This window comes from Oncorhynchus mykiss, chromosome 8 (genome assembly GCF_057628025.1).
Source record: "Oncorhynchus mykiss isolate SJ-2025 chromosome 8, ASM5762802v1, whole genome shotgun sequence".
NCBI classification, from domain to species: domain Eukaryota; kingdom Metazoa; phylum Chordata; class Actinopteri; order Salmoniformes; family Salmonidae; genus Oncorhynchus; species Oncorhynchus mykiss.
Window position 1 is genome coordinate 55,965,470 of NC_143029.1, and position 27,954 is coordinate 55,993,423.

The 27,954-nt window shown below is 44.8% G+C and overlaps 1 protein-coding gene across 11 annotated transcripts in view; it reads left to right on the plus strand.

Annotated features, from left to right (window-relative positions):
• Positions 1-27,954, plus strand: part of LOC110530132 (3',5'-cyclic-AMP phosphodiesterase 4C) — a 63,237-nt gene that overhangs the window by 15,234 nt on the left and 20,049 nt on the right. For 4 of the 11 annotated variants that reach the window (XM_090182020.1, XM_090182019.1, XM_090182022.1 and 1 more), the window contains exon 1: positions 2,638-3,511. The exons of the other annotated variants lie outside the window; for them this stretch is intronic. In XM_090182020.1, the coding sequence (XP_090038146.1) occupies positions 3,384-3,511 (128 nt within the window). In that variant the 5' untranslated portion in view covers positions 2,638-3,383. Of the gene's footprint in view, positions 1-2,637; positions 3,512-27,954 lie in introns of those variants that run through there. 11 annotated transcript variants of the gene reach the window in all.

A 27,954-nucleotide genomic window follows, 5' to 3' on the forward strand; every position in this document is an offset into this window, starting at 1 on the left:
TACGGTGACACACTGATACCCCACCAGAGTACATGCCATAACATAACATTTGACATCCCAAAGACATATATATAGACTTTGGCAAATAACATACTCGAGCAGGTTCGCTCCTAGCTGGGTGACAACCGTTTTGGCTTTTTAAAATTTTATTTAAAGCCAACACGTTTAGCTAATATAATGGGTGCTGTGACAAAACTCTCCCTCTATCCTTTCAGTGTTTCCTCCTGCGCTCATTTTTTTTCTGGCATAATCCGATTTGTGTCATTGTTTCCTTTGGCAGTTTATGTTAATAGGGGTCTACGCATGGCACCAAATGTTACTTTTCAACTTGAGCAGGTCCATTAGTTTTGATGTATGGGGATGTTGTTGGCCCACGCAGCCAGCGTTGCGGCGGCCCCAGACAGGCACATCACCATTGAGTCTGGCTCATGGGGGCCAACTGTAGCGTTCCCTAGGTTACTGACCAATGCCTATAGACCAAACACTGAGACAAGTTCTACTGTTCACTCTTGAGCTTTTTTAGCAATCAGGTGATTTGACAATATTAAAATGAAGACAGAAAAAGACAGACACAACATGTGACACTTGATGCCCTACTTTTCACTTGGTGGAATGCCTATTGTGGTCTGACTCGGCTTGTCAGAGTTTGTTACAATAATAGTCGGCATTTAAAAAAAAAAATCTAGACCGGTCAACATAGCTCCAATGTTCTGTTCTAGAACCATTGTCTCGGGACAAATGGGAAGACGTTGACCAGACCTAAACACCGGAGTCTGGCTTTCCTCAGACGTCCACCAGCTTCCAGGATTGTGATGTGGAGCCAGTCCTCCCCAAGCCCTTTTATAACGCAGAAATTGGAGAGGATAGGAGCGCGGTGTGTATTCACACCACAAGAAGAGGCCAGAAATAATGTATTTGACCTTGCACTTCTAGCTCCTTATTCATCTTCTTTGATTACTTTATTTTTGCTCTGTGGGTGAAATAAGTCCAAATATATATATTTTTTTCATTTATAGAATATTGCTCTGCGAAAAGGCCATCTGGTACATCTCACATCCCAAGAAGGCAGTAATGTTTTTTTGTCCACTAATATGCTAGTAATAGGCCTACCTGCCAAAGCACAAGTCATTGTGCTGATTAAGTCATAACCAGTGCATTGGCAAAAGGGCTCTCAAACAGAGTAAATATAGTGGCGTCCATTTTACATGATTAATGTGAATACAGCGACCCGATAGATAGATATGAGGAAGACACGTGGGGGGTAATTGCCAATAATACCCTGTTGCAAAAGACTTACATTCTCAGAATGTGTTTTAACGTATCTGTTGGCCTCGCTCTTGCTGAGGAGAAAAGAGCTGTTGACAGGGCTGCCGTAGAAATAATGACTTATTTTTTCATTTTACAGATCGGATTTCACGTTATTCCAAGTAGTGCTTTTGTTATCTCCGAATACTTAGGCAATGAGATGTTTTTGTCTGCTTCATCACTTTTTTATTTTATATTTGCCACCACATTTATAGTCGATTCCATACATTATTGTATCACATTCATGGAAGTTAACTTTCGGGCTCACATGTGGTCTGTTGTCAAAAACGTCCCGCTGTAAAATTCTCCTATTAGGACTAGAGTGGGTCAGCCGGGTGAGGTTTCATATTTTGAAAACATTTACGTTTTAGAGTCAAATTTGTGCAATTCTACACATTTTACCAAGGGGGTAGAGAAAACGTGGCAGTTTTAAAGCAAGTGTGCTGCCGTTCTGTACATTTTGCCATGGGACGTGATGACAAATGTTTGCAGTTTTTTATATGATATTTGAGTGAGAGTGACAAACAAAATCAACGGGAGCCCCACGATCGGTAATTCGACCATGATTACTACAAGTTTAGATTGCTGGCCGCTACACTAACTTACCAATGTAAATAATGTTAGCTGACATGGGCTAATTGACTGACTATCAGTGACTTGTCATAAGAGAAAAACTGATGCACAATCACATTTTAAAATTGCACCTGGTGTATTTTACTATTCTACCTAGCAACAGTAAGTTGAGACCCCGACTGAACTAGTTGCCCATCCCTGGTCAAAACCACAAGTCATTCCTTAGGAAGACCTGTGCCCCAGGAGGTACTAAGTGACCACATCATGATACTCCCTTCCTGTTATGACACACTACCTATCCTTTGGGCAACCAGAAAACCGCCATCCTTCCCCACCTCACCAAACCCTCTGCTACATCACGCCAAAAACGGAAAACGTCCTGCTCCCTACATCCCGTCACGCTGCGGCTGCAATGTATCGATAGCCCTGTGTTTTTATTATTATCAGCAGCTCGTCATGTCCATTTTAATATCGAGGTAATACTTCACTTTTTCTGGTCATAAGAATAACTCCGGAAATAATATGTTTACTGTGCCCAATGAGAGAATATCGAAGAATGTTGTGCTCTGATGTTACCTGCAGGATGTTGTTCCCATTAATGACTACATTGATGTGTTAGGAGCTAAACTAACTCACACTGCACTCCATACGCGTTCCAGTCTCGTGGAAGTGCAACAAAGGGTTAATGTGTCAGACATTCTGAGGAGGCTGGAACCGTGCTCCTTGGGGCCACGCCCCCTTTCTTAGCCATGACCTCACAGGGAAACTTGCTCCCTGTCTAGCGCGCGCGCGCACGCACACACACACACACACACACACACACACACACACACACACACACACACACACACACACACACACACACACACACATGCAGAGAGAGAGAGAGAGAGAGAGAGACACACCCTCACTCTCTCATACAGGCAGCATAGGGTTAGAGTGGCAGGCTGGTACACAGGAACCACTGCTTCCAGTCATGTAGGACCACACGGGGACAGGAGTCAATGCTGAGTTGAAGTTCTAACAACCAGAGGGAAACAGATAGAAGATGATAATGGTGTTCCGTTTGTAAACCTGAAGAAACCTGAAACATGGACAGAAGTACCGAGACTGAGAGCCACTGAGAACAAATGGAGAAAGTGACAGCAGGCAGAGTCTGCATTTTCTGGCTTTGCTTCAAGAACCCATCCATGTGCTTTTGTCATTGATGTTTCATACCGACGCTGAAGAAATTAACTAGAAGAATCTAGGTGCTTGAAGAGCAGATAAAATGCACATTTCTCCCATTATTATTCTCCCTATGTTTTGGAGCCCGGGGCATAGCTTCTGCGTTAGAGGTGATAAGAACCAAGGGTGATTGCAGAAGAGTTGGCCCTCCTGACAGAACAAGAAAGAGACAATTGGGTTGTACAGGGATGACAACTTGAGATGACAACCTGGGAAGAAGCACCAAGAGAAAAAGAAAAGAGCGAAAGAGAGAGAGAGAGAGAAAAGGAAGGTGAAAAATGAGTGTGCCAAGGAACTGTGGATTCTATTTCTCCGCTGATCGCTCTTTCCAAGCGCGGAACGGGAATGTCTGTGGATCGCCCTGTTCCGTCAACAGGCCTATTGACATCATACAAAAACGCAGGCGGTAATATGCTAAACAAATCTACATTTTGTTGCCTTGCCATTTGTATGCTGCTGTAGAATGCACTATTTGGAGTGGTATCATTAAAATTGATACAATGACTCAAAGTTGAAAGTTACCATAATGGCTGTTGAGATGACTCCAAAGAAGCCGTTTCTGTGATTACAAAGACATATCCCAGATATCCCAGGTTTCTTTATAATCACAGTCCTACTGTAGACAAAATGAAATATTAAGGGGTTTCTTTGTGAAATGTAGAACATATATTTTCTGTGATCTCGATCCATCTAATCACAGCTAATCAATGGGATACTGTAGCAGTAAAAAAAATGTTTTAAATACAATTTCCAAATGAACTACCCTATCACGTATTCTCCATTATGAGTCTAACTTATTAGATAGGTGTTCAGCTTCATGGGATCATAAAAAATACTGTAGCCTACAGCGATATCGCTTCAAGGATGTCCTCCTACATTAGATATGTATGTTCAACATCGAAAACAGTAGCCTTGTGCATAGCAGTCGAGACTTGAGAACAGGCAGGTCCAGCAACAATCGCCAGGCAGGCAGTTCTGTACACAGCAGCATAGAAGCGTCTCGAAGCTTCTCCCCTCCGCTATCAATTAGACTGTGTGGGCTGTGGGAGAACAAGTCACACACACACACACACACACACACGCGCACACATGCACACGCACGCACGCGCACACGCTCACACACACATATATATTGTATATACAGTACACACACACACTCACGTCTATGGACATACTGTACAACAAAGCTCTCCATCGACTCTAATGAATCTTCTCACGGGGCTCAAGAAGTTGGGAGATTTCTTGTGTCACATATAATCCATCCTCAATGCCAGTAGGGAGTGAGGAAATCGAGACATGAAGACATGTTTACCTTTCATTCCTCTGACCCTTCTCTCATGCCTGATCCATGTTTATCAGATATAATGCAGTACATTTAGGAGTATGGGAGTCAGAAGGCAGGGAAATCACTGGCCTCTGGTATCTCCTCAACAATATCATGAGGGATTTTTTTTATTTTTCTTCACAATTTGGATAGAGAATGTATTTTGTTACCCCCCCCTCAGTTGGATGGTTTAGGCTTAGAGTCTACTGGAAAAAGCAATCGCACTTATAGTGTACCAGAGCTTTTCCTACCAGTGAGAACAGCCCACTTGTTTTGTTTCACCCTCCTGTGCTGTATGACCACAAGATGGGCCACTGAAGGGGATTATAGAACAAGGGGACTCCTGCGAGCTTTTGAATAACTCCCCGACCCAGCCTTGCTCCCCAGAGAGCAAAATGGCTTCCTGACTGTGAGCAATCTCCCGTGGGCAGATTCTGCGTGTAGATTGAAGGGATGAGATGGGTGAGATAAAGAGCAGTATTAGTTCCAGTTTTGGGGTTTTCTTCACTGGTTGTTTGGATGAATCAGGGTTAGTCGAAGGAGGTGCTTAAACTGCTCTGCCTCGAGTACTTCACGCAGTTCGGAAGGAGGGGGGGGGGGGGTGCATTGGCTAAGAGTTTCCTTTTGCAAGGGTGGAGACTTCGTTTTTTTTTTTTTTTTTGCGTGAACTCTCCATTTCTAACAAGTATGAACACAAAGATTAAACACGCAGCGGACCAAATTACACAAGATTTGACTTCTGGGTTAAACCGAGATTAGACTGTGAGAGGCTAGCTGCCAGTCTGGTGCTCTATCATTAGTGGGCCGAGGGCGATCGGTACCACAACCCAAATAAAGAAGCTTCCTGTTGTTGTTGTAACCGGTTCATCGCCTGCCTGTTAGCTGTCTGCTCTGGAGGAGTAGGGCTTTACGTGTGGCCTTCTGTATGTGATTGTTGGTGCATATGGACCTGCTTTATAATCCATTTGCCCGTTGGAGAACCTAGGAACACATGATTTATATGGTGTTATTTTGCCCCGCCTTCCAGCTGTCTAAGTGAGCAAAAACGATAATCCGTCAAACGTCTGAAAAGCCTTTCATCTATGGAGGGTGTTATATGCTGGTAATCTAATCCCTCATCACCTGCAAGAGTGCCTATGTCAAATCACCAAGAGCTTTACTCTTTACTTGGAGTGACCCTCTCAGCCCAATCTATTCTCATAAAGAAGCGTACAAAGTGTCATTATTAAAGCAGCTGGAGAGGGAGATACACGGTTTTACACTACGGGACAGGCACTCCCTCACATACACTCACCGGACAGATTATTAGGAATTAGTACCGGGTCATACCCCCCCCCCCCCCACCCCTTGCCTCCAGAACATCCGGAATTCTTTGGGGCATTCTACAAGTTGTCGGAAAGGTTCCACAGGGATGTTGGTCCATGCTGAAGCGATGGCATCACGCAGTTGCTGCATATTTTGGACGGCAGTACATTCATGCTGCAAACAGTCCGTTCCATCTCATTGAAAAAGATGCCCTGTTGGGTTGAGGTCTGGGGACTGCGCAGGTCACTCAAGTAAACTGAACTTGCTGTCATGTTCCAGGCAATGTTTTTGCACTCCTCAATTGTCTAGTGTTGGTGATCGCGTGCCCACTGGAGCCGCCTCTTCTTGTTTTGCCAACTTTGTCTGTAGGACCGATACATTTTCGTGAACGGGTGGCGTACTTAATAAATTGGCCAGTGAATGTATAGTGTCCTTATGGGTGCATCTTCAGACATAAGCAGAGAGGCTTGTGAGGAGTGGAACTGTAAGGGGAGGATGGATACAAATGAGTCTGACGTCAGACGCCCGTCTCGCAACCCTCCGGCGGCAGGTTAAGATTCGACTACCTCTGATTCACCGTTGAGACGTTCCGCTCTGCTGCACCGAAATTAGACACATCTTTTTTTTTTATCATTATATTTTTCATTCAGTTGACTGAATTTAGTTGACTGAGAACACTTTCTCATTTACAGAAACCACTTGGGGAATAGTTACAGTGGAGATATGTCATGTCATGCTATATTTTATATTCCGTATGATGTTATGATGAGGTGAGGTATGAGTAGGTGAGACGTATAAGTGTTGGGTACATCTGCTTCCCTCCACAACACCTTTTGTTTCCTGAAGAAAGCTGTGGTAGCGTACTTCAGCTGATGGGGGGGGGGGGGGGATATTTTGTGTTATTCGTAGAACCTAGTAGCCTACCACTAGTTTTTTTTTAAGATAGGAAAGAAGATAGATATTTCCTGGAATTCCAGAGTGAATCCTGGCGATTCACTGTCATGGTCTGTGAACGTCCAGTTTATAGACACATGGATCAACCTCAATCTATTCATTTCAAAATCTATTTAAAAAAAAAAAAAACAACAACAGGCACAGGCTGTACATTTACGCCTGTGGTTGATTTGCATACATAAGCAAAACCGTGGTAGAAATTGATTTAGAGAGGCACACCATTACCCTTTAAAAACCTTGTTACCAGCCGCAGTAATATGCTTGAGGGAGGCAGACGAGCAGTCACAGTGTATCCTCACTTTAAATTGAAGGCGAAAAAGCCAGTTGATTAAATCCATTAGTTTATTAAATCTGTTTTAGCCATGCCGTCCATCCTCTGTTTCCTCCACCGTTCAGGCTGTCTGTCGAAGGCCCTTTAATTTCATTTCCTTCAACACTCAAGTAAAAGGCCAAGTTAAAAAATGAAGCTGCAATGACATTTATGCAAGTAATGGCACGGGGGGAAGGGGGGAGTGGAAACATTTAATGGGGCCTAAGGATTATTTCTAAATGAGACATTGACACAACACATGTATGAGCTTTGTGTGTCTGCTCGGTCCGCTCGGTGTCCAAGCCGGAGGTTTGATTTATGCGTTATGAAATTTCATGTGAGTAAAGGGTTTGGGGCACAGACAGTTTTGGCTAGTGGTAAGTGAGTGAGGTAATTGAGGGTGCTTTAGTCACGATCCCCAGTATTCTACAGTAGGCCTACTTCCTGGAACAGAGAGTTGAACACATCAACCCCCTCATCCAACTCAACTTGAAGTGAGTGGAAAAGGAAGATATTAATGCTTGATATGTCAAATGTAGACAATATGAAGCCTGGGCCGGTGCTGTTTTTGTGGCCAAATGCAACTTAATAAAATAAAAAAATTGGGGCCAGAAAATAGAAACGCGTTCTAAGAAAACATGACAAATTGCTTAGATTAGATGAATGTACTGCATTTGAAACGAAGGTTAACAATTGATTAATTCCATGGCATGTCACATCAATGTGCTCTTGATCAAATAATTCAAGCCATTATCTAGAACCCGAAACAGCTCATTTACACAGATTATAAAGTCATCCAGCCTTTTCCACAGAATAGCCTATAACTTATTCCTCTGGCAGGGGAGGTGTCGGTAACAGCCAGGAGAGGACTCGTTGTTATTAATGTGTCTAGAGGCATTTCCAAGCTTTTCTTAAATCCCTTCTGAGTAGGGTGTAATGGTGGGTCTTGGAGATCCTCACAGGCATTCATCTATTCACAGACAGAGGCCTATTTGGGACGCACTCCTACGGTGTGCTGCGGGGGTCATTAGTTACATGCTCACCGAGAGTTCTGTCGTGATTGAATAACTCTTTTGACTCGCCATACTGGATGCTTTCCTAATACCCCCGACTTAACTGTCCACTAAGGAGATCTCCAGATCCAAGAAGATGTGAAACGCTTTCAAAGCCACCCCGTAGAAACCGTGAATGTGTGCCACCGCAAATACTAGACCATTAGCGCACATGCGAACGGGCTCTGTGTAAAAGTCGTCAACAATGCCACATAGCACTGCAGACGTTTGCAGTAATAATATCCCGATCCCAGCTGTGTTCCTTCTACTACTTTTCCCCACTCCAGTCATCAGTTTATTCCAGACCGCCTCCCCTTCCCTTCACCTCAGCCCTGGAACACACACTGCAGTAGCCCGAGCCCCTTTCCCCTCTCATCTCACTCTAATGTTTTCTCTTGAGTGCAAAACGATCCCGGAGGATAACAGAGAGAGAGTGTCCTCATTGAGTCCCTGCCCCACAGGAGACCCTCCTGTTTTCATAGCCCAGGTCAGCCCCGGTGTTCTACGGTTCCAGCATGGAAAGACTGATGCGCCCCATTTGCTCTGTTTGTAGTTAGAAGGCCCTTTTATGAATTATGACTCGGAGGTTTTCGACTCGGCGGCTTTTATAGTGAGCCTTTAGCCCTGCCGAACTAAGCAACCGTCCTCTTTACAATTCGCTGTTGTGCGAGAGGTGTTCATTGGAGCAGAATTGTGCTTACGTACTTTGTTTACATGGGAGTCTATTTGTTTTAGTCAGTATTAGTATTTTATTTATGTGCCTAATGTCATATTTATGTTTCAATGCGTCGGTGAGGCTAGGCCCGTGTTGGGTCAGTTACACTGTCCGACATTACACATTACATACTAATTCACAAAGGGGTCTGTATGTAATATGTCCTCACCAGACCTCTCTGACTGTATGGGTCATACGTCTCTTCCGGGTGTCCCAGTGCCATACAAATAGTTTTTATTTGGGGGTTTGAGGAAAGCGCTTGTGCTTGGAAATGGTGATTAAACCAATCAGAGAGAACTAGGAGAACACTTCCTCTGGGTTCCTCGAATCCCCATAACATGACCTAGCACAGCCGGGGATTACCAGTCCCAGAACACCAGATGGCTAACTCAGCGGCGTTTATAGAGTCATAGGGATGTACTGTGCGGCAAGGTGTGTGTGTGTGCGTGCGTGCGTAGCCCGAACACAACAGTTAATTAGCTGTCTTTGGAGTTGTGCTATTTGTTTGCCTATATTTCTATTTTACTGGGAAGCCTTGTAATGTCTTGCCCTGCGGTTAATGCTCAGGTCCTTGGCATGCCAAATTTGATGAGTTGGATCCATTGAAGTAAAACTCATTGGTAAACCTCAAGTAAGCGAGTTCTAGACTGTTATGTACCCAAATTAAGACTATGGTCCATGGAAACGTGCAACAATATAGAGAGCCTACAGTATAGTCGCCCCAATAAAGTAATAAAACGCAGTGATAGTGAGTGCAGCCAGAAATGTATGCAAAACCAATCCGCAGGCAAGCCAAAATGCACATGTGCTGATTATACAGACCACCCAGACTGTGATTTTTCATACTTTTTCGCTGCTTTATTTGAGGGTAAACTGCTCACAAACCATTTAGTTTATTAGCCATTAATTAGCTCTTTGTTCATGTACTTATTAGCATATACAAATCATGAACGACAAGCCTTATACATGTGTTTACTTGATTTACAAGTAAACAAACTATGTACTAATGTTTATGATTAGTTTATATGCAGATCTTCAAATTAAGTGTTACAAATACATTAAGGGCATGGGCAATTTTTTTCATTATATACTGTATAATCCATTCATCATAAAATAAAGAGTCAGCAAATGAATGATGTTCTCTGAGCCGATACTCTCTCCTGGCCCCAGCCCATTCCACATGTGAGGGTCACGTCCTCTCTCTAATGTCTGATTAGGAACAATGGAGACACAGTACAAACGCACACCAGACAGGCTGAACCAGAACGGTGTCCCAGGAGACTGGTTATTCAACCTCAGCGGGCAGGGAGTGTCTTAATCCGACAGGCCTATAGTTTCACCCCAGTACCCCTCACAACCTCCCCCCACCTCCCCTCCTCACCCTGCCTGCGGGCCTAATGTCTAATGCCACAGGAAAGGCAGTACATTGGAAACAAAACAAAGTCCCACTTGGGCGATGTGTTGAATGTATGTTTTTGCGCGACGTTTAAATGCCTGTTACGCAATACTCAAGGTTTTGTTCTTTTTCATTTTTTAGGAGCATTTATGTCCGCTTGCTCTCATGTTATATTTCTGGCCTCGTCTCCTTTGGTCCATCTGCGCTGTGTGTGCGCCTTGACGTTTATACCAGAGATCTGTGTGACGAGATACACGTCTCCGCCCTAACAAAGGGAGTCGTTGTCCCAAAGGCGGGAAGGCAGGCGACAAGGTTAGTTTCAAAATAAGCCCAAAGAAATGCATTGGCCTGATTTTTTGACAGATTTTTTTTTATAGCTCTCGCTTCGCCTCTTTCTCTATGGTCTACACACATGCCAAGCCCCTCCCCCTGCATCTCACGCCAACACAGTCGAGAGATCACATCTTCCTCTCTGACCAGCGGTTTCAGCTCGCCATTTATATTGGAGGCTTGGTCCAACAGAATGGGTCATATGGACACCAACACACATTGAGACATTATTTTACTGTAACAGGAGGAGATGTATATTTTTCTAACGATACCCTTTTTATGTCTCAACTACTCCAATTGCACGCATTGCAGACACTACTAAAACGAGTGTCAATGAACATTGATGATGGAAAATGAATGCTCAGTTTGTCACGCACGGCTTTGGGGTTACCACATACCGCTAGCAGCATTTTAGCCAAAGACTGTTATACTAGCTGTCTAGTCTGTGTTTTATAAATGTGCAATAAGCATAAACACACAATTTATATAGAGAAATGGCATTCGTTCTCATTCTGAGAAGTAAGGTAGGCCACTTGATTTCAACATCTGAACAAACTGGACAGGCTAGCATGCTGTTCAAACAGTTGGAGAATGACAGAAGGGTGTGTTCATAACAATTCAACTGTTCAACCTTGTAGCTAGCAAATACACGGAACAAAAATATAAACGCAACATGTAAAGTGTTGGTCCCATGTTTCATGAGCTGAAATGAAACATCCCAGAAATATTCCATACACACAAAAAGCGTATTTTGTTTACATCCCTGTTAGTGAGCATTTCTCCTTTGCCAAGATAATCCATCCACCTGACAGGTGTGGCAAATCAAGAAGCTGATTAAACAGCATGCTCATTACACAGGCGCACTTTATGCTGGGGACAATAAAAGGGGGTGGGCAGTAATGAGGAGTATTTATCTCTGTTATAAAGCTCTTTTGTTTGGGAAAACCTCATTCTGATTGGCTGGGCCTGGCTCTCCAGTGGGTGGACCTATGCCCACCCATGGCTGCACCGCTGACCAGTCATGTAAAGTCCATAGATTAGGGCCTAATTAGGGCCTTTATTTAGGGCCTTTATTTCAATTGACTGATTTCCTTATATGAACTGTAACTCAGTAAAAGCTTTCAATTGTTGCATGTTGCATTTATATTTTTGTTCAGTATAGATCCAAGTAGGCTAAACGTGAAATATAAAGGTTAGCTGGCTAATCACTAGCACGTGGGTTTAAGAGATTGTTGATGAGACCTCTGTTCATTCTCTATAGCCTAACGCCTGCTACAAGAAGTTAGTCATTATTAGTTCATGTGCATTGTGCATGGTTTCAGTTACATTTGTAACACATTTTCTTAGACAGACTTGAAAGCCAGATCAGTGATTATTGCACAAAAAAAAGCTGGTTAAACTATTTTGATAAAATAATAAAATGATCAGTGGGTCTTCTGGTTGCGGAAGGCCTATATTTACTAGGTTGAACTTCACAAGCCTTGAATTCATTAGATTATTGCTGACTGTTTGAAATGCAGTGTATTTGACCTTTAATGGTCCAACAATGCTTTTTAATAAGTGACAACATAAAAAAAAATCTAGATATACAGTACCTGTCATGTACTGTCATGTTGTCTTGTCTCTGTCCTTTCCCTTCACCCTGTCTCCCTCTGCTGGTCGTGTTAGGTTACCTTTTCTCCCCCGCTTTCCCCCAGCTGTCCCTTGTCTCCTCTAACTACCCATTCACCCCGTTCCCCACCTGTTCCCTTTTTTCCCTCTGATTAGGTCCCAATATCTCTCTCTGTTTCTGCTCCTGTCCTTGTCGGATTCTTGTTTGTTTGTGTCATTCATGCCTGAACCAGACTGTCGTCATGTTTGCTGTAACCTTGTCCTGTCCTGTCGGAATCTGCCGGTCCATCTGAGCCTACCTATGTTTGGTAATTAAAGAAGCTCTGTTTAAGTTGATTCGCTTTTGGGTCCTCATTCACGCACCGTAACAGAAGAATCCGACCAAGAATGGACCCAGCGACTTCGGATCCTCTCCACTCAGCCGTCGAGATCCAGGGAGCGATGCTAGGCAGACACAAGCAGGAATTGTCTGCTGCTCGACATGCCGTTGAGACCCTGGCCACCCAAGTCTCCAACCTCACAGAACAGGTTCACCATCTCCGCCTCGATCCACCGGCCACTTCCAGGGCTTTCGAATCTCCGGAGCCCAGAATCAATAACCCGCCGTGTTACTCTGGGGAGCCCACTGAATGCCGCTCGTTCCTCACCCAGTGTGATATTGTGTTTTCTCTCCAGCCCAACACTTACTCCAGGAGCACTGCTCGTGTCGCCTACGTCATATCTCTCCTTATTGGACGGGCTCGTGAGTGGGGCACGGCAATCTGGGAGGCAAGGGCTGAGTGTACTAACCAGTATCAAGACTTTAAGGAGGAGATGATACGGGTTTTTGATCGATCTGTTTTTGGGGAGGAGGCTTCCAGGGCCCTGTCTTCCCTATGTCAAGGCAATCGATCCATAACAGACTACTCTATTGAGTTTCGCACTCTTGCTGTCTCCAGTGGCTGGAACGAGCCGGCCTTGCTCGCTCGTCTTCTGGAGGGTTTCCGCGCAGAGGTAAAGGATGAGATTCTCTCCCGGGAGGTTCCTTCCAGCGTGGATTCCTTGATTGAACTCGCTATTCGCATTGAGCGACGGGTTGATCTTCGTCACCGAGCTCGTGGAAAGGAGCTCGCGCTCTCCGTCGCCTCCCTCTCCGCATCACTACCATCTTCCTCTGCCGGCTCGGGTGCTGAGCCCATGCAGCTGGGAGGTATCCGCATCTCGACTGAGGAGAGGGAACGGAGAATCACCAACCGCCTCTGTCTCTATTGCGGTTCCGCTGGTCATTTTGTCACTTCATGTCCAGTAAAAGGCCAGAGCTCGTCAGTAAGCGGAGGGCTACTGGTGAGCGCTACTACTCCTGTCTCTCCTTCAAGATCCTGCACTACCTTGTCGGTCCATCTACGCTGGACCGGTTCGTCAGCTTCCTGCAGTGCCTTAATAGACTCTGGGGCGGAGGGCTGTTTTATGGACGAGACCTGGGCTCGGGAACATGACATTCCTCTCAGACAGTTAAAGGAGCCCACGGCCTTGTTCGCCCTGGATGGTAGTCCTCTCCCCAGGATTCAGCGTGAGACGCTACCTTTAACCCTCACTGTTTCTGGTAATCATAGTGAAACCATTTCTTTTTTAATTTTTCGTTCACCTTTTACACCTGTTGTTTTGGGCCATCCCTGGCTAGTTTGTCATAATCCTTCCATTAATTGGTCTAGTAATTCTATCCTCTCCTGGAACGTCTCTTGTCATGTGAAATGTTTAATGTCTGCTATCCCTCCTGTTTCCTCTGTCTCTTCTTCACAGGAGGAGCCTGGTGATTTGACAGGGGTGCCGGAGGAATATCACGATCTGCGCACGGTGTTCAGTCGGTCCAGGGCCACCTCTCTTCCTCCACACCGGTCGTATGATTGTAGTATTGATCTCCTTCCGGGAACCACCCCCCCCCGGGGTAGACTATACTCTCTGTCGGCTCCCGAACGTAAGGCTCTCGAAGATTATTTGTCTGTAGCTCTTGACGCCGGTACCATAGTCCCCTCCTCCTCTCCCGCCGGAGCGGGGTTTTTTTTTGTCAAGAAGAAGGACGGGTCTCTGCGCCCCTGCATAGATTATCGAGGGCTGAATGACATAACAGTGAAGAATCGTTATCCGCTTCCTCTTATGTCTTCAGCCTTCGAGATCCTGCAGGGAGCCAGGTTTTTCACTAAGTTGGACCTTCGTAACGCTTACCATCTCGTGCGCATCAGGGAGGGGGACGAGTGGAAGACGGCGTTTAACACTCCGTTAGGGCACTTTGAATACCGGGTTCTTCCTTTCGGCCTCGCTAACGCTCCAGCTGTCTTTCAGGCATTAGTCAATGATGTCCTGAGAGACATGCTGAACATCTTTGTTTTCGTTTACCTTGACGATATCCTGATTTTTTCACCGTCACTCCAGATTCATGTTCAGCACGTTCGACGTGTCCTCCAGCGCCTTTTAGAGAATTGTCTTTTTGTGAAGGCTGAGAAGTGCACTTTTCATGCCTCCTCCGTCACATTTCTCGGTTCTGTTATTTCCGCTGAAGGCATTAAGATGGATCCCGCTAAGGTCCAAGCTGTCATTGATTGGCCCGTCCCTAAGTCACGCGTCGAGCTGCAGCGCTTTCTCGGCTTCGCGAACTTCTATCGTCGTTTCATCCGTAATTTCGGTCAGGTGGCAGCTCCTCTCACAGCCCTTACTTCTGTCAAGACGTGCTTTAAGTGGTCCGTTTCCGCCCAGGGAGCTTTTGATCTCCTCAAGAATCGTTTTACATCCGCTCCTATCCTTGTTACACCTGACGTCTCTAGACAGTTCGTTGTCGAGGTTGACGCGTCAGAGGTGGGAGTGGGAGCCATCCTTTCTCAGCGCTCCCTCTCTGACGACAAGGTCCACCCATGCTCGTATTTTTCTCATCGCCTGTCGCCGTCGGAACGTAACTATGATGTGGGTAACCGCGAACTGCTCGCCATCCGGTTAGCCCTAGGCGAATGGCGACAGTGGTTGGAGGGGGCGACCGTTCCTTTTGTCGTTTGGACTGACCATAGGAACCTTGAGTACATCCGTTCTGCCAAACGACTTAATGCGCGTCAGGCGCGTTGGGCGCTGTTTTTCGCTCGTTTCGAGTTCGTGATTTCTTATCGTCCGGGCTCTAAGAACACCAAGCCTGATGCTTTGTCTCGTCTCTTCAGTTCTTCAGTAGCCTCCACTGACCCCGAGGGGATTCTCCCTGAGGGGCGTGTTGTCGGGTTGACTGTCTGGGGAATTGAGAGGCAGGTAAAGCAAGCACTCACTCAAACTCTGTCGCCGCGCGCTTGTCCTAGGAACCTTCTTTTCGTTCCCGTTCCTACTCGTCTGGCCGTTCTTCAGTGGGCTCACTCTGCCAAGTTAGCCGGCCACCCTGGCGTTCGGGGTACGCTTGCTTCCATTCGCCAGCGTTTCTGGTGGCCCACCCGGGAGCATGACACGCGTCGTTTCGTGGCTGCTTGTTCGGTCTGCGCGCAGACTAAGTCCGGTAACTCTCCTCCTGCCGGCCGTCTCAGGCCGCTTCCTATTCCCTCTCGACCGTGGTCTCACATCGCCTTAGATTTTGTCACCGGACTGCCTTCGTCAGCGGGGAAGACTGTTATTCTTACGGTTGTCGATAGGTTCTCTAAGGCGGCTCATTTCATTCCCCTTGCTAAGCTTCCTTCTGCTAAAGAGACGGCACAAATCATCATCGAGAATGTTTTCAGAATTCATGGCCTTCCGTCAGACGTCGTTTCGGACAGAGGTCCGCAATTCACGTCTCAATTTTGGAGGGAGTTTTGCCGTTTGATTGGGGCTTCCGTCAGTCTCTCTTCCGGCTTTCACCCCCAGTCTAACGGTCAAGCAGAACGGGCCAATCAGACTATTGGTCGCATCTTACGCAGTCTTTCTTTTCGCAACCCTGCGTCTTGGTCAGAACAGCTCCCCTGGGCAGAATACGCCCACAACTCGCTTCCTTCGTCTGCGACCGGGCTATCTCCTTTTCAGAGTAGCCTCGGGTACCAGCCTCCGTTGTTCTCATCTCAGTTCGCCGAGTCCAGCGTCCCCTCCGCTCAGGCTTTTGTCCAACGTTGCGAGCGCACCTGGAAGAGGGTCAGGTCTGCACTTTGCCGTTATAGGGCGCAGACTGTGAGAGCTGCTAATAAGCGTAGAACTAAGAGCCCTAGATATTGTCGCGGTCAGAGAGTTTGGCTCTCCACTCAGAACCTTCCCCTTAAGACGGCTTCTCGCAAGTTGACCCCGCGGTTCATTGGTCCATTCCGTATCTCTCAGGTCATTAATCCTGTCGCAGTGCGACTTCTTCTTCCGCGATATCTTCGTCGCGTCCACCCGGTCTTCCATGTCTCCTGTGTTAAGCCCGTTCTTCGCGCCCCCGCTCGTCTTCCCCCCCCCCCCCCCATCCTTGTCGAGGGCGCACCTATCTACAGGGTCCGTAAAATCTTGGACATGCGTCCTCGGGGCCGTGGTCATCAGTACCTAGTTGACTGGGAGGGGTACGGTCCTGAGGAGAGGAGTTGGGTTCCCTCTCGGGATGTGCTGGACCGTGCGCTGATTGATGATTTCCTCCGTTGCCGCCAGGTTTCCTCCTCGAGTGCGCCAGGAGGCGCTCGGTGAGTGGGGGGGTACTGTCATGTACTGTCATGTTGTCTTGTCTCTGTCCTTTCCCTTCACCCTGTCTCCCTCTGCTGGTCGTGTTAGGTTACCTTTTCTCCCCCGCTTTCCCCCAGCTGTCCCTTGTCTCCTCTAACTACCCATTCACCCCGTTCCCCACCTGTTCCCTTTTTTCCCTCTGATTAGGTCCCAATATCTCTCTCTGTTTCTGCTCCTGTCCTTGTCGGATTCTTGTTTGTTTGTGTCATTCATGCCTGAACCAGACTGTCGTCATGTTTGCTGTAACCTTGTCCTGTCCTGTCGGAATCTGCCGGTCCATCTGAGCCTACCTATGTTTGGTAATTAAAGAAGCTCTGTTTAAGTTGATTCGCTTTTGGGTCCTCATTCACGCACCGTAACAGTACCAGTCTAAGGTTTGGACACAGCGGCTCATTCAAAGGTTTTTCTTTATTTTTTACCATGTTCTACATTGTAGAATAATAGTGAATACATCAAAACCATGAAATAACACATATGGAATCATGTAGTACCCAAAAACGTGTTCAACAAATCAAAATATATTTGAGATTCTTCAAAGTAGCCACCCTTCACCTTCATGACAGCTTTGCACACTCTTGGCATTCTCTCAACCAGCTTCACAAAGAATGCTTTTCCAACCATCTTGAAGGAGTTCAAACATATGCTGAGCACTTGTTGGCTGCTTTTCCTTCACTTGGCAGTCCAACTCATCCCCAAAAAATCTCAATTGGGTTGAGGTCGGGTGATTATGGAGGCCAGGTCATCTGATGCAGCACTCCATCACTCTCCTCTCCTCTCCTTGGTCAAATAGCCCTTACACAGCCTGGAGGTGTGTTTTGGTTCATTGTCCTGTTGAAAAACAAATGATAGTCCCATTAAGCGCAAACCAGACGGGGTGGCGTATCGCTGCAGAATGCTGTGGTAGCCATGCTGTTTAAGTGTGCCTTAAATTATAAATAAATCACCGACAGTGTCACCAGCAAAGCACCCCCACACCATCACACCTCCTCCTCCATGCTTCATGGAGGGAACCACACATGCAGAGATCATCCGTTCATCTACTTTGCGTCTAACAAAGACACGGTGGTTGGAACCAAAAATCTCAAATTTGGACTCATTAGACCAAAGGCCAGATTTCCACCGGTGTAATGTCCATTTCCCCGTGTTTCTTGGCCCAAGCAAGTCTATTCTTCTTATTGGTATCCTTTAGTAGTGGTTTCTTTGCCGCAATTCGACCATGAAGGCCTGATTCACGCAGTCTCCTCTGAACAGTTGATGTTGAGATGTGTCTGTCACTTAAACTCTGTGAAGCATTTATATGGGCTGCAATTTCTGAGGCTGGTAACTCTAATAAACATCCTCTGCAGCAGAGGTAACTCTGGGTCTTGCTTTCCTGTGGTGGTCCATGAGAGCCAGTTTCATCATAGCACTTGATGGTTTTTGCGACTGCACTTGAAGAAACTTTCAAAGTTCTTGAAATTTTACGTATTGTCTGACCTTCATGTCTTAAAGTGATTTTGGACTGTCGTTTCTCTTTCCTTATTTGAGCTGTTCTTGCCATAATATGGACTTGGTCTTTTACTAAATAGGGCTATTTTCTGTATACCAACTCTACTTTGTCACAGCACAACTGATTGGCTCAAACGCATTAAGAAGGAAAGAAATTCCACAAATTAACTTTTTGGTTACAACATGATTTCATGTTTTATTTCAGAGTTGTGATGTCTTCACTATTATTCTACAATGTAGAAAATAGTACAAATAAAGAAAAACCCTTGAATTAGTAGGCGTGTCCAAACCTTTGACTGGTACTGAATATTGTGAATCGCCCATTGGTTTGATATGACTTTTAGGCCATATCACCCTAGTCACACTCTCCCTCTGTCTGGAGTCAGTGGATTTAGGACCACAACATTATTTTACACGCAACTGAAAAATAGAAGAAAGTTGAGTTATGCGTGAGACTTTTCTGCTCACGGTAGCTTTCACTGAGTGTTGGCCTAACATGCTGACCACACCGCCCACATCGCGAGGGCGAGCATTGCAAAATAAATGTACACACATGTTATTCAATCATTGCACCCACACTGCTTGCGAGCGTCTGCGGAGGCAGGTGCTAAAATAGAACTTGGTTCTATTTGTGACGCTTGATGCGCTGCAAGTCCCGCTTCTCTCATCTCCTCATTGGTTTTTAGGAGCATATACCCATGTGGGAGATTGAAAGATGAACTGAAGTCCACACTCCAGTCCAGTTGGCAGTGGTAATGCACCTTAAAGTTGGTTGCCAACCGCCATATAAAGTCAGAAGAAGAAGAGGCCTGAAGAAGAGATTCCTAGAATCAAACACGGTTTACCCTTTTATCTGTGGATTAATTGTTGGAGTAGAGGACCTTGTGCATTTTAGGTAAAATAACAACCCAAAGTTTATATCCCAGGACAAATTAGCTAGCTGCAGCAAACTAGCAAGCTAAAATGCCATAAATGTTTAACGCTGTCTTTACCTGTCCCCAAATATATTGTTTTGATATTTCAACACAAAATCACAAAATCAACAAGCGCGCGATGGCGCACGCGAACACATGCACACGCCCGGTCTAGTCAGCATGTTACAAGTCCTGCCAGAGAGGAAGAGGCGACTCAAGAGGGCTTACTCTGCCCAAAATCTGTCCAAGTGAGATAAGCACGCAATAGTTGTGCCTGTTGTTCACATGCGTATGTTCCCTCTCATTGGCTAGAATGGTCCCAGCTGATCTCGCCTCCTCCTGCCTACCTTCCCTCTTTGAGGGGTCCTTGCTATCTGTGATCTTTGGGGCATCCCTACCCCCATTGAAGTTTACATTTTAAATGGTTCTGGTAAGGGTTAGATAAGAGTTATGGTTATGGTTAAGGTTAGGGTCAGAATGTCCCAAGGGTCCCGTATAGCATTGGTGGTGTTGCTCTTTACCACCCTTGCAGGTGCAATGGAGTTTATAACAAGACAATGCTAATTTCTGTTTACGAACCCTTGTCAGAGTTAGCACTTCTCGCTTCAAAAAAGTGAGACACTAGGCTTTAATTGACAGGCTTCTGTTGACCAGATAGGACATAGAAATGGTCAAATAGTAATTTCATGATGATTACCAAATAATTACTCTTTGGGATTCATTATCCATCATTTAGTAGTAGGTAGTTGTCAATTGCGGTGAATTCTCTCTAGTAACATTAGGTAGCAAAGGTATCGTGTCCCTTATTACGACATGATTTTATAGTAAAGATTGGGCTAACACCATTACCAGGACTGTAAAGTAAACCAATAGCCTACCAAGTTCTGCAAGTAGCATTATAAGCAGTTAGCGGGAGCTTCTTCATTTCAAAGCCCTATGATTTGGCCAGCCGGTGCTGGAGTCTGGTGTAACTAACTGTACAGTGGGGTGTATGTCTGGAGAGTTCTGTGGATGAGAACGATGGATGAGGAGTCGGATGACAGGCCTGGCCTGTTTTTTTCCGGAGCTACTCTTACTCTCCTCTGCCTCTCGTAATCTCTCTCCAACACTCGCACCGTGCATCAGAGGGACGAGGTAGACCTCCCGCAGTGCAGGCAGGGCGCTCCCAGTGCTTTAATGTTCTCCAGCTGGAATTGACGCAGCCGGGACATACAGTGACGCAGGCAGGGTGTCGGGTAGCCAACCTACTGACAGGCTGACATCAATCACGCTTACTTACCAGGCAGTATATTAAGTAACACGCCTCCTTTTCTTTCAGGAAAAGTTCCGCCTGGAATGTGAGCTTTTGAACAGAGAATCAGGTGTGTTTCAGAGAAACATGGTATTTGCTCCTGTGGGTTTGTCTTCATTGTCTGTCTGTCTGGCCCCCAGCCTAATGCGGTTCTAGACACAAAAGCTCTTGGATTGCACAGTCACCAGGGTTTGTTTTAGTGAGGTCCGGACAGCGAGCTGGCGTCTGGGGTGTGGGGATTCTTCTATTCAATTTAAAAACTCTAAATGCTGTTTGGAGAACAGCAAAAATCAGCAAAAATGACCGCAGATCATTATCACCCTGGCTGCTGTAGCTTCCTTCACCTCGATTTACAAACACATGGCCTATTAGCTATACAATTAGCCGCTACACGTTAACTCTCATGAACAGAGCCCTGGGATCAAAAACGATCATTTAATACGTACATAATGATCTGTTAGCAGAAAAAAGTATTTTATTAACAAAAAGTAAACAAATTCATTTCGCTTTACAAAATAAAAAACGTGTTGCAATTTTACAGCAAATTTCCTGCAATTACACATTTTGCCATGGGGTGGGGGACATTTTTGCAGTTTTAAAGCAAATTTCCTGCAATTCTACACATTTTACCATGACTTGTGCCATGATAATATGATATCTGAGTGAGTGTGACTAACAAAATCAATGGGGCCCCCTGGAGGTCTGGGCACCTGGTCATGTGCCCTGGCAATGATTACTACAAGTTTAGATCGCTGTCTAGACTAACTACACTAATTTACCAAACATTTTTTTAAAACTTTGGGCTAGTTGAGCAACTGTCAGTGAGTGACATAAAACAAGAGGAAAACTGCTGATATATATACTACATTACCAAAAGTATGTGGACACCTGCTCGTCGAACATCTCATTCCAAAATCATGGGCATTAATATGGAGCTGGTCCCCCCTCTGCTGCTATAACAGCCTCCACTCTTCTGGAAAGGGTTTCCACTAGATGTTGGAACATTGCTGCGGGGGACTTGCTTCCATTCAGCCACAAGAGCATTAGTGAGGTCGGGCACGAATGTTGGGCGATTAGGCCAGGCTCGCAGTCTGCGTTCCAATTCATCCCAAAGGTGTTCGATGGGGTTGAGGTCAGGGCTCTGTGCAGGCCAGTCAAGTTCTTCCACACCGATCTCGACAAACCATTTCTGTATGGACCTTGATTTGTGCACAGGGGCATTGTCATGCTGAAACAGGAAAGGGCCTTCCAACAAACTCTTGCCACACAGTGTTGGAACCACAGAATTGTTTAGAATGTATGCTGTAGCGTCATGGAAACCCATTTCATGAAGCTCCTGACTAACAGTTATTGTGCTGACGTTGCTTCCAGAGGGAGTTTGGAACTCTGTAGTGAGTGCTGCAACCGATGACAGATGATTTTTACTCGCTGCGCACTTCAGCACTCGGCGGTCCCCTCCCATGACTTACCACTTCGCTGCTGAGCTGTTGTTGCTACTAGATGTTTCCACTTCCCAATAACAGCCCTTACAGTTGACCGGGGCTACTCTAGCAGGGCAGAAATGTACAAATTGACGGTGCCACGTTGAAAGTCACTGAGCTCTTCAGTAAGGCCATTCTACTACCAATGTTTGTCTATGGAGATTTCATGGCTGTGTGCTCGATTTATACGCCTGTCATCAACGGTGTGGCTGAAATAGACAAATCCATTCATTTTAAGGGGTGTCCACATACTTTTGTATATATATATGTGTATTTAACCCCCTTTTTCTCCCAAATTTCGATCTTGTCTCATTGCTGCAACTCCCCAATGGGCTCAGGAGATGCGAAGGTCGAGTCCTCCGAAACATGACTGCCAAACCGCGCTTCTTAACACCCGCCAGCTTAACCTGGAAGCCAGCTGTGTCGGAGGAAACACTGTGCAAATGATGACCACAATCAGCCTGCAGGCGCCCAGCCCACCACAAGGAGTCGCTAGAGCGCGATGAGCCAAGTAAAGCACCCCCGGCCAAACCCTCCCCTTAGCCCGGAGGACCGACATTGAACAGCCCTGATCTACAATATACACTTAGATGCACAACAGGACTTGGAAGACTCACAGGGATCCACAGTATTCCATCAACGATCCAGTTTTCAACTCATTACTTCTTGTAATTCCCTAAATTTTGGGGTTTGAACATAAGTGCACTGTAATTTAAGCTTTAAAACTGCAAAAGTAAATTGTCTCTCTTCTCCATGGGAAAATTTGTAGAGTTGCCGGAAATTAGCTTTAAAACTGAAAGGGGTTGCGGTGGGGGCATTAAAAAGTTATTTCACAGGGTCTGAGACTTGGTTAGTCTGGCCATGTACTGCAGCATTCATAATAAAACTCATTGTATGCAACAACAAAAAATTACACAGGCCAAAGTCAGAGTTGTGTTCTGATTTTGAGGGGGTACCTGATGAATTTGCCATCACAAAATGGCTCCCCGGCCCCAAAAAAGTTTGGGAACCCATGTTCTAGCGCAGTGGTTCCCAACCAGAGGTACTAGGACCCCTAGTCCTAGAAGACTCGTGAAGGAGTACTTCAGTGGGAACCACTGTTCTAGGGCACTCGGTTTAGTCAATTCAAAGCTTGTGATTTCAACAAAGCCCAGTAGAGGGACCCTACCCCAAGCAGAACAAACATTCACATTCAAATGTTCAATACCTACAGCTCTCCGATCACTCACTACGTTCCCAATCTTATGTTGAAAGCCCACTCCCCCAGAATTATTTTGGACCGTTTTCCTTTCCGCTCTTTTCATTTCTGTTCACACTTGTGTTTGTTTGTGTCTGAGGGTATGACTGGTAGGTATGGGAATGAGAGAAGACAATGGAGTTTTTTTTTTTTAAGTACAGAAGCACAAAGAAGCCATAGTGGTGCCATATGGGAGCTTCCTCTGCTCTGAATTTAAACCCTGAACTCCAAACAAATACAGATAACATATTCAGCATTTCTCCATGGTGGCTCGCATCCATATACAACCCCCATAGGTTGGACATGTAGACCTGTGGCGTGTCTCTTTAAGTTGTATGGACATGATTTGAAACTAAGTCAAACATGCACATTATCGCATGTGTCCAGCAGTATGTGTTGTATCACAGTATGACTACACTCATGTTTTTTTGTCGTTATGCCCAAAATTGGCTAATGTAACACTTCCAATGTGCCAAGTGTGTAGTCATACTCACATTAAAAAAAAAAAAAAAAATGTACTTTCAATACATATCGAACAATTAGCCCGAGAGTGTGCTTAGGAAACAATGTTATACTCTCGCACTGCACAACATACATGTACGAGCGAATCAACCGTGGTGGCCTACGGCGTCACCGTGTAGTACTCAACTGAAAGGTAAACAAAGTAAAAAAACGGATGATTAAGTCAGAAGGCTTTGAACCGAGCCGCTGAGGAGAAAAGCTGTGTGCGAGTGCCAGCGAGGGAAAGACGTGGGCGGACATTTTTGATGGAAACTAAATTTAGCCCGGCATCTGTATTAAAATAGAAACCCTCCATAAATATTTATGAATGAAGGGAAGACTGTGGTCTCGGCGATGGGAGTGGGGGAAGGAGAGAAAGTGGGAGCCCGATTCACCTGAAAACCTATTTTTAGATGTTCTGCCTCTATTCCCAGCACGGAGAGGCTATTTTATTTTGCAGCGCAGAGACAGAAGCGATCGTGCTGCAGATGCACAAATAGCCATATAGTCAGTGTCTAGAATCAGCCAGAGGAGGAAGAGAGAGAGAGAGAGAGAGAGGGAGGGAGTGATGGCACAGGTATTTTTAGAACACAACACATTCTCACACTCACACACACACGTATATACACGCACAGCGCCCCTAGCAATGCAAACATCGTTCAGTATAGAATCCCCTCACACTCAGTATGTACACTACGAGCGAAATGCCCTAATGTGTCTCAGTATTGAACAACCTGTGCTCTCTCAATTCAATTACAATTTAAGGGCTTTATTGGCAGTTACATTGCCAGAGTAAGTGAAATAGATAATACATACAAGTGAAATAAACCATATAAAATGAACAGTAAACATTACACTTATAAAAGTTCCAAAATAATAAAGACATTTCAAATGTCATTATGTTCATATACAGTGTTGTAATGATGTGCAAATAGTTCAAGTACGAAAGGGAAAATAAATAAACATAAATATAGGTTGTATTCACAATGGTGTTGTACTTCACTGGTTGCCCTTTTCTTGTGGCAACAGGTCACACATCTTGCTGCTGTGATTGCATACTGTGGTATTTCACCCAATAGATATGGGAGTTTATCAAAATTGGATTTGTTTTCAAATTCTTTGTGCGTCTGTGTAATCTGAGGGAAATATGTGTCTCTGTTATGGTCATCCTTTTGGCAGGAGGTTAGGAAGTGCAGCTCAGTTTCCACCTCATGTTCACCTCAGCTTGTCTTCTCTTGAGAGCCAGGTCTGCCTATGGCGACCTTTCTCAATAGAAAGGCTATTCTCACTGAGTCTGTACATATCCTTATTTTTGGGTCAATCACAGTGGTCAGCTATTCTGCCACTGTGTATTCTCTGTTTTGGTATAAACAGCATTCTAGTTTGCTCTGTTTTTTGGTACATATTTTCCAATGTGTCATGTAATTATCGTTTTCTCATGATTTGGTTGGGTCTAATTGTGTTGCTGTCCTGGGGCTCTGTGGGGTCTGTTTGTTTTTTGTGAACAGAGCCCCAGGACCAGCTTGCTTAGGGGACTCTTCTCCAGGTTTATTTCTCTGTAGGTGATGGCTTTGTTATGGAAGGTTTGGAAATATCTCACTCTCACTCTCTCGCTCTTTCTCTCTCTCTGCTCGTCTCAGCACTGATCAGTCTGTGCTCCTCCATAGCAATAAATAATTATTATGCGGCTGTTTATATGTGTCCTGTTTCACACATGTACACGTGTGTTTAATACGCATGCGTGAATTGGAAATGTTTTTCTTGCATATCCCAACTCTCCCTGAGACAACCTCGGAGAGTGAGGCCACGGCCAGTGTCTCCCCCATCGCTCTCTGTGGCTACAGTATCTATAGTATTCGGTCATATGAATGGAGGAGGTCTTCAGCATCGATTACATAACACACTGTATTAGACCAGCGTCTTGTCCTCGTGCAACATCCCAGGGAATGAAGTGGATGAAGAATTGAATGGAGTGCCTACTGTAGCCATTTTTTTTTTTTGTCTTGCCAATTGTTCTCTCCTTTTGTCTTGACTTTAATCCTAAAACAGGTACATTGGCAAGAAAATATGTATGTGAACCCTTTGGAATGACCTGGATTCCTAAATTGGTCATAACGTTTGATCTGATCTTAATCATAGTCACAACAATAGACAAACACAGTCTGCTTAAACTAATAACACATAAACAATTAAACGTTTTCATGTCTTTATTGAACATACCGTGTAAACATTCACAGTGCAGGGTGGGAAAAGTATGTGAACCCTTGGATTTAATAACTGGTTGACCCTCCTTTGGCAGCAATAACCTCACCCAAACGTTTTCTGTAGTTGCGGATCAGACCCACACAACGGTCAGGAAGAATTTTGGACCATTCCTCTTTACAAAACTGTTTCAGTTCCGCAATATTCTTGGGATGTCTGGTGTGAACCACTCTCTTGAGGTCATGCCACAGCATCTCAATCGGGTTGAGGTCAGGACTCTGACTGGGCCACTCCAGAAGGAGTGTTTTCGTCTGTTGAAGCCATTCTGTTGTTGATTTACTTCTGTGTCCTGGGTCGTTGTCCTTTTGGATCACCCAACTTCTGTTGAGCTTCAGTTGGCAGACAGATAGCCTTACATTCTCCTGCAAAATGTCTTGATGAACTTGGGAATTCGTTTTTTTCCGTCGACGATAGAAAGCTGTCCAGGTCCTGAGGGAGCAAAGCTGCCCCAAACCATGATGCTCCGTCTCCACCATACTTTACAGTTGGGTTGAGTTTTTGATGTTGGTGTTCTGTGCCTTTTTTTCTCCACACATAGTGTTGTGTGTTCCTTGTAAACAACTCAACTGTAGTTGAATCTAACCACAGAATATGTCACCGGTAGCGCTGTGGAACATCCACATGCACTTCTGCAAACTTCAGACGTGCAGCAATGTTTTTTGGACAGTAGTGGCTTCTTCCGTGGTGTCCTCCCATGAACACCATTCCGGTTTAGTGTTTCACGTATCGTAGACTCGTCAACAGAGATGTTAACATGTTCCAGAGATTTCTGTAAGTGTTTAGCTGACACTCTAGGAGTCTTCTTAACCTCATTGAGCATTCTGCACTGTGCTCTTGCAGTAATTTTTGCAGGACGGCCACTCCTAGGGAGAGTAGCAACAGTGCTGAACTTTCTCCATTTATAGACAATTTGTATTTGCTGTGGACTGATGAACATCAAGGCTTTTTTAGATATACTTTTGTAACCCTTTCCAGCTTTATGCAAGTCAACAATTCTTAATCTTACGTCTTCTGAGATCTCTTTTGTTCGAGGCATGGTTCACAGCAGGCAATGCTTCTTGGGAATAGCAAACTTTGTGATTGTTATTAATAGGGCAGGGCTCTAACCAACATCTCCAATCTTGTCTCATTGATTGGACTCCAGGTTAGCTGACTCCTGACTCCAATTAGCTTTTGGTCATTAGCCTCGGGGTTCACATACTTTTTCCAACCTACACTGTGAATGTTTAAATGATGTATTCAATATGGACAAGAAAAATACAATAATTTGAGTGTTATTAGTTTAAGCACACTGTGTTTGTTTATTGTTGTGACTTAGATGAAGATCAGATCAAATTTGATGACCAATTTATGCAGAAATCCAGGTAATTCCAAAGGGTTCACATACATTTTCTTGCCACTGTATATAATAAATCAAATAAAATCAAATTTTATTGGTCACATACACATGGTTAGCAGATGTTAATGCGAGTGTAGCGAAATGCTTGTGCTTCTAGTTCTGACCATGCAGTAATATCTAACAAGTAATCTAACAATTTCACAACAACTACCTTATACACACAAGTGTAAAGGAATGAATAAGAATATGTACATAGAAATATAATAGATTGTGTAGATATCATTTTTTCAAACTTACATTGTATACAATTTTTGCAATCAGAAAATACATTCATTGTATAAATCGTGTTCCTGCATATAGACATAGTACTTTATGCTGTGATATATTCAATATAACAGGTGTTTTGGCAATATAATGTACTATGACCATAACTATGCACCTGACTGCCAGCAAAAGAAATCCCTCCAGTGGGGTTCCCAAAACAGAAAGGTTGATTTTTGCCATGAAATCCACTTGCTCTACTGTTTAATAGCTCATCGGACAAACGACAGATGTTAATATTGTCTCATTGCCTCGTGTCATCAGACGAGAGACGTCTACGGGGAAAGTTCTAGCTCGGGTTAGTTTCAATTACGTGTTCCATAACGGTTTTAGCGTGATGTTTTTTTTATTTT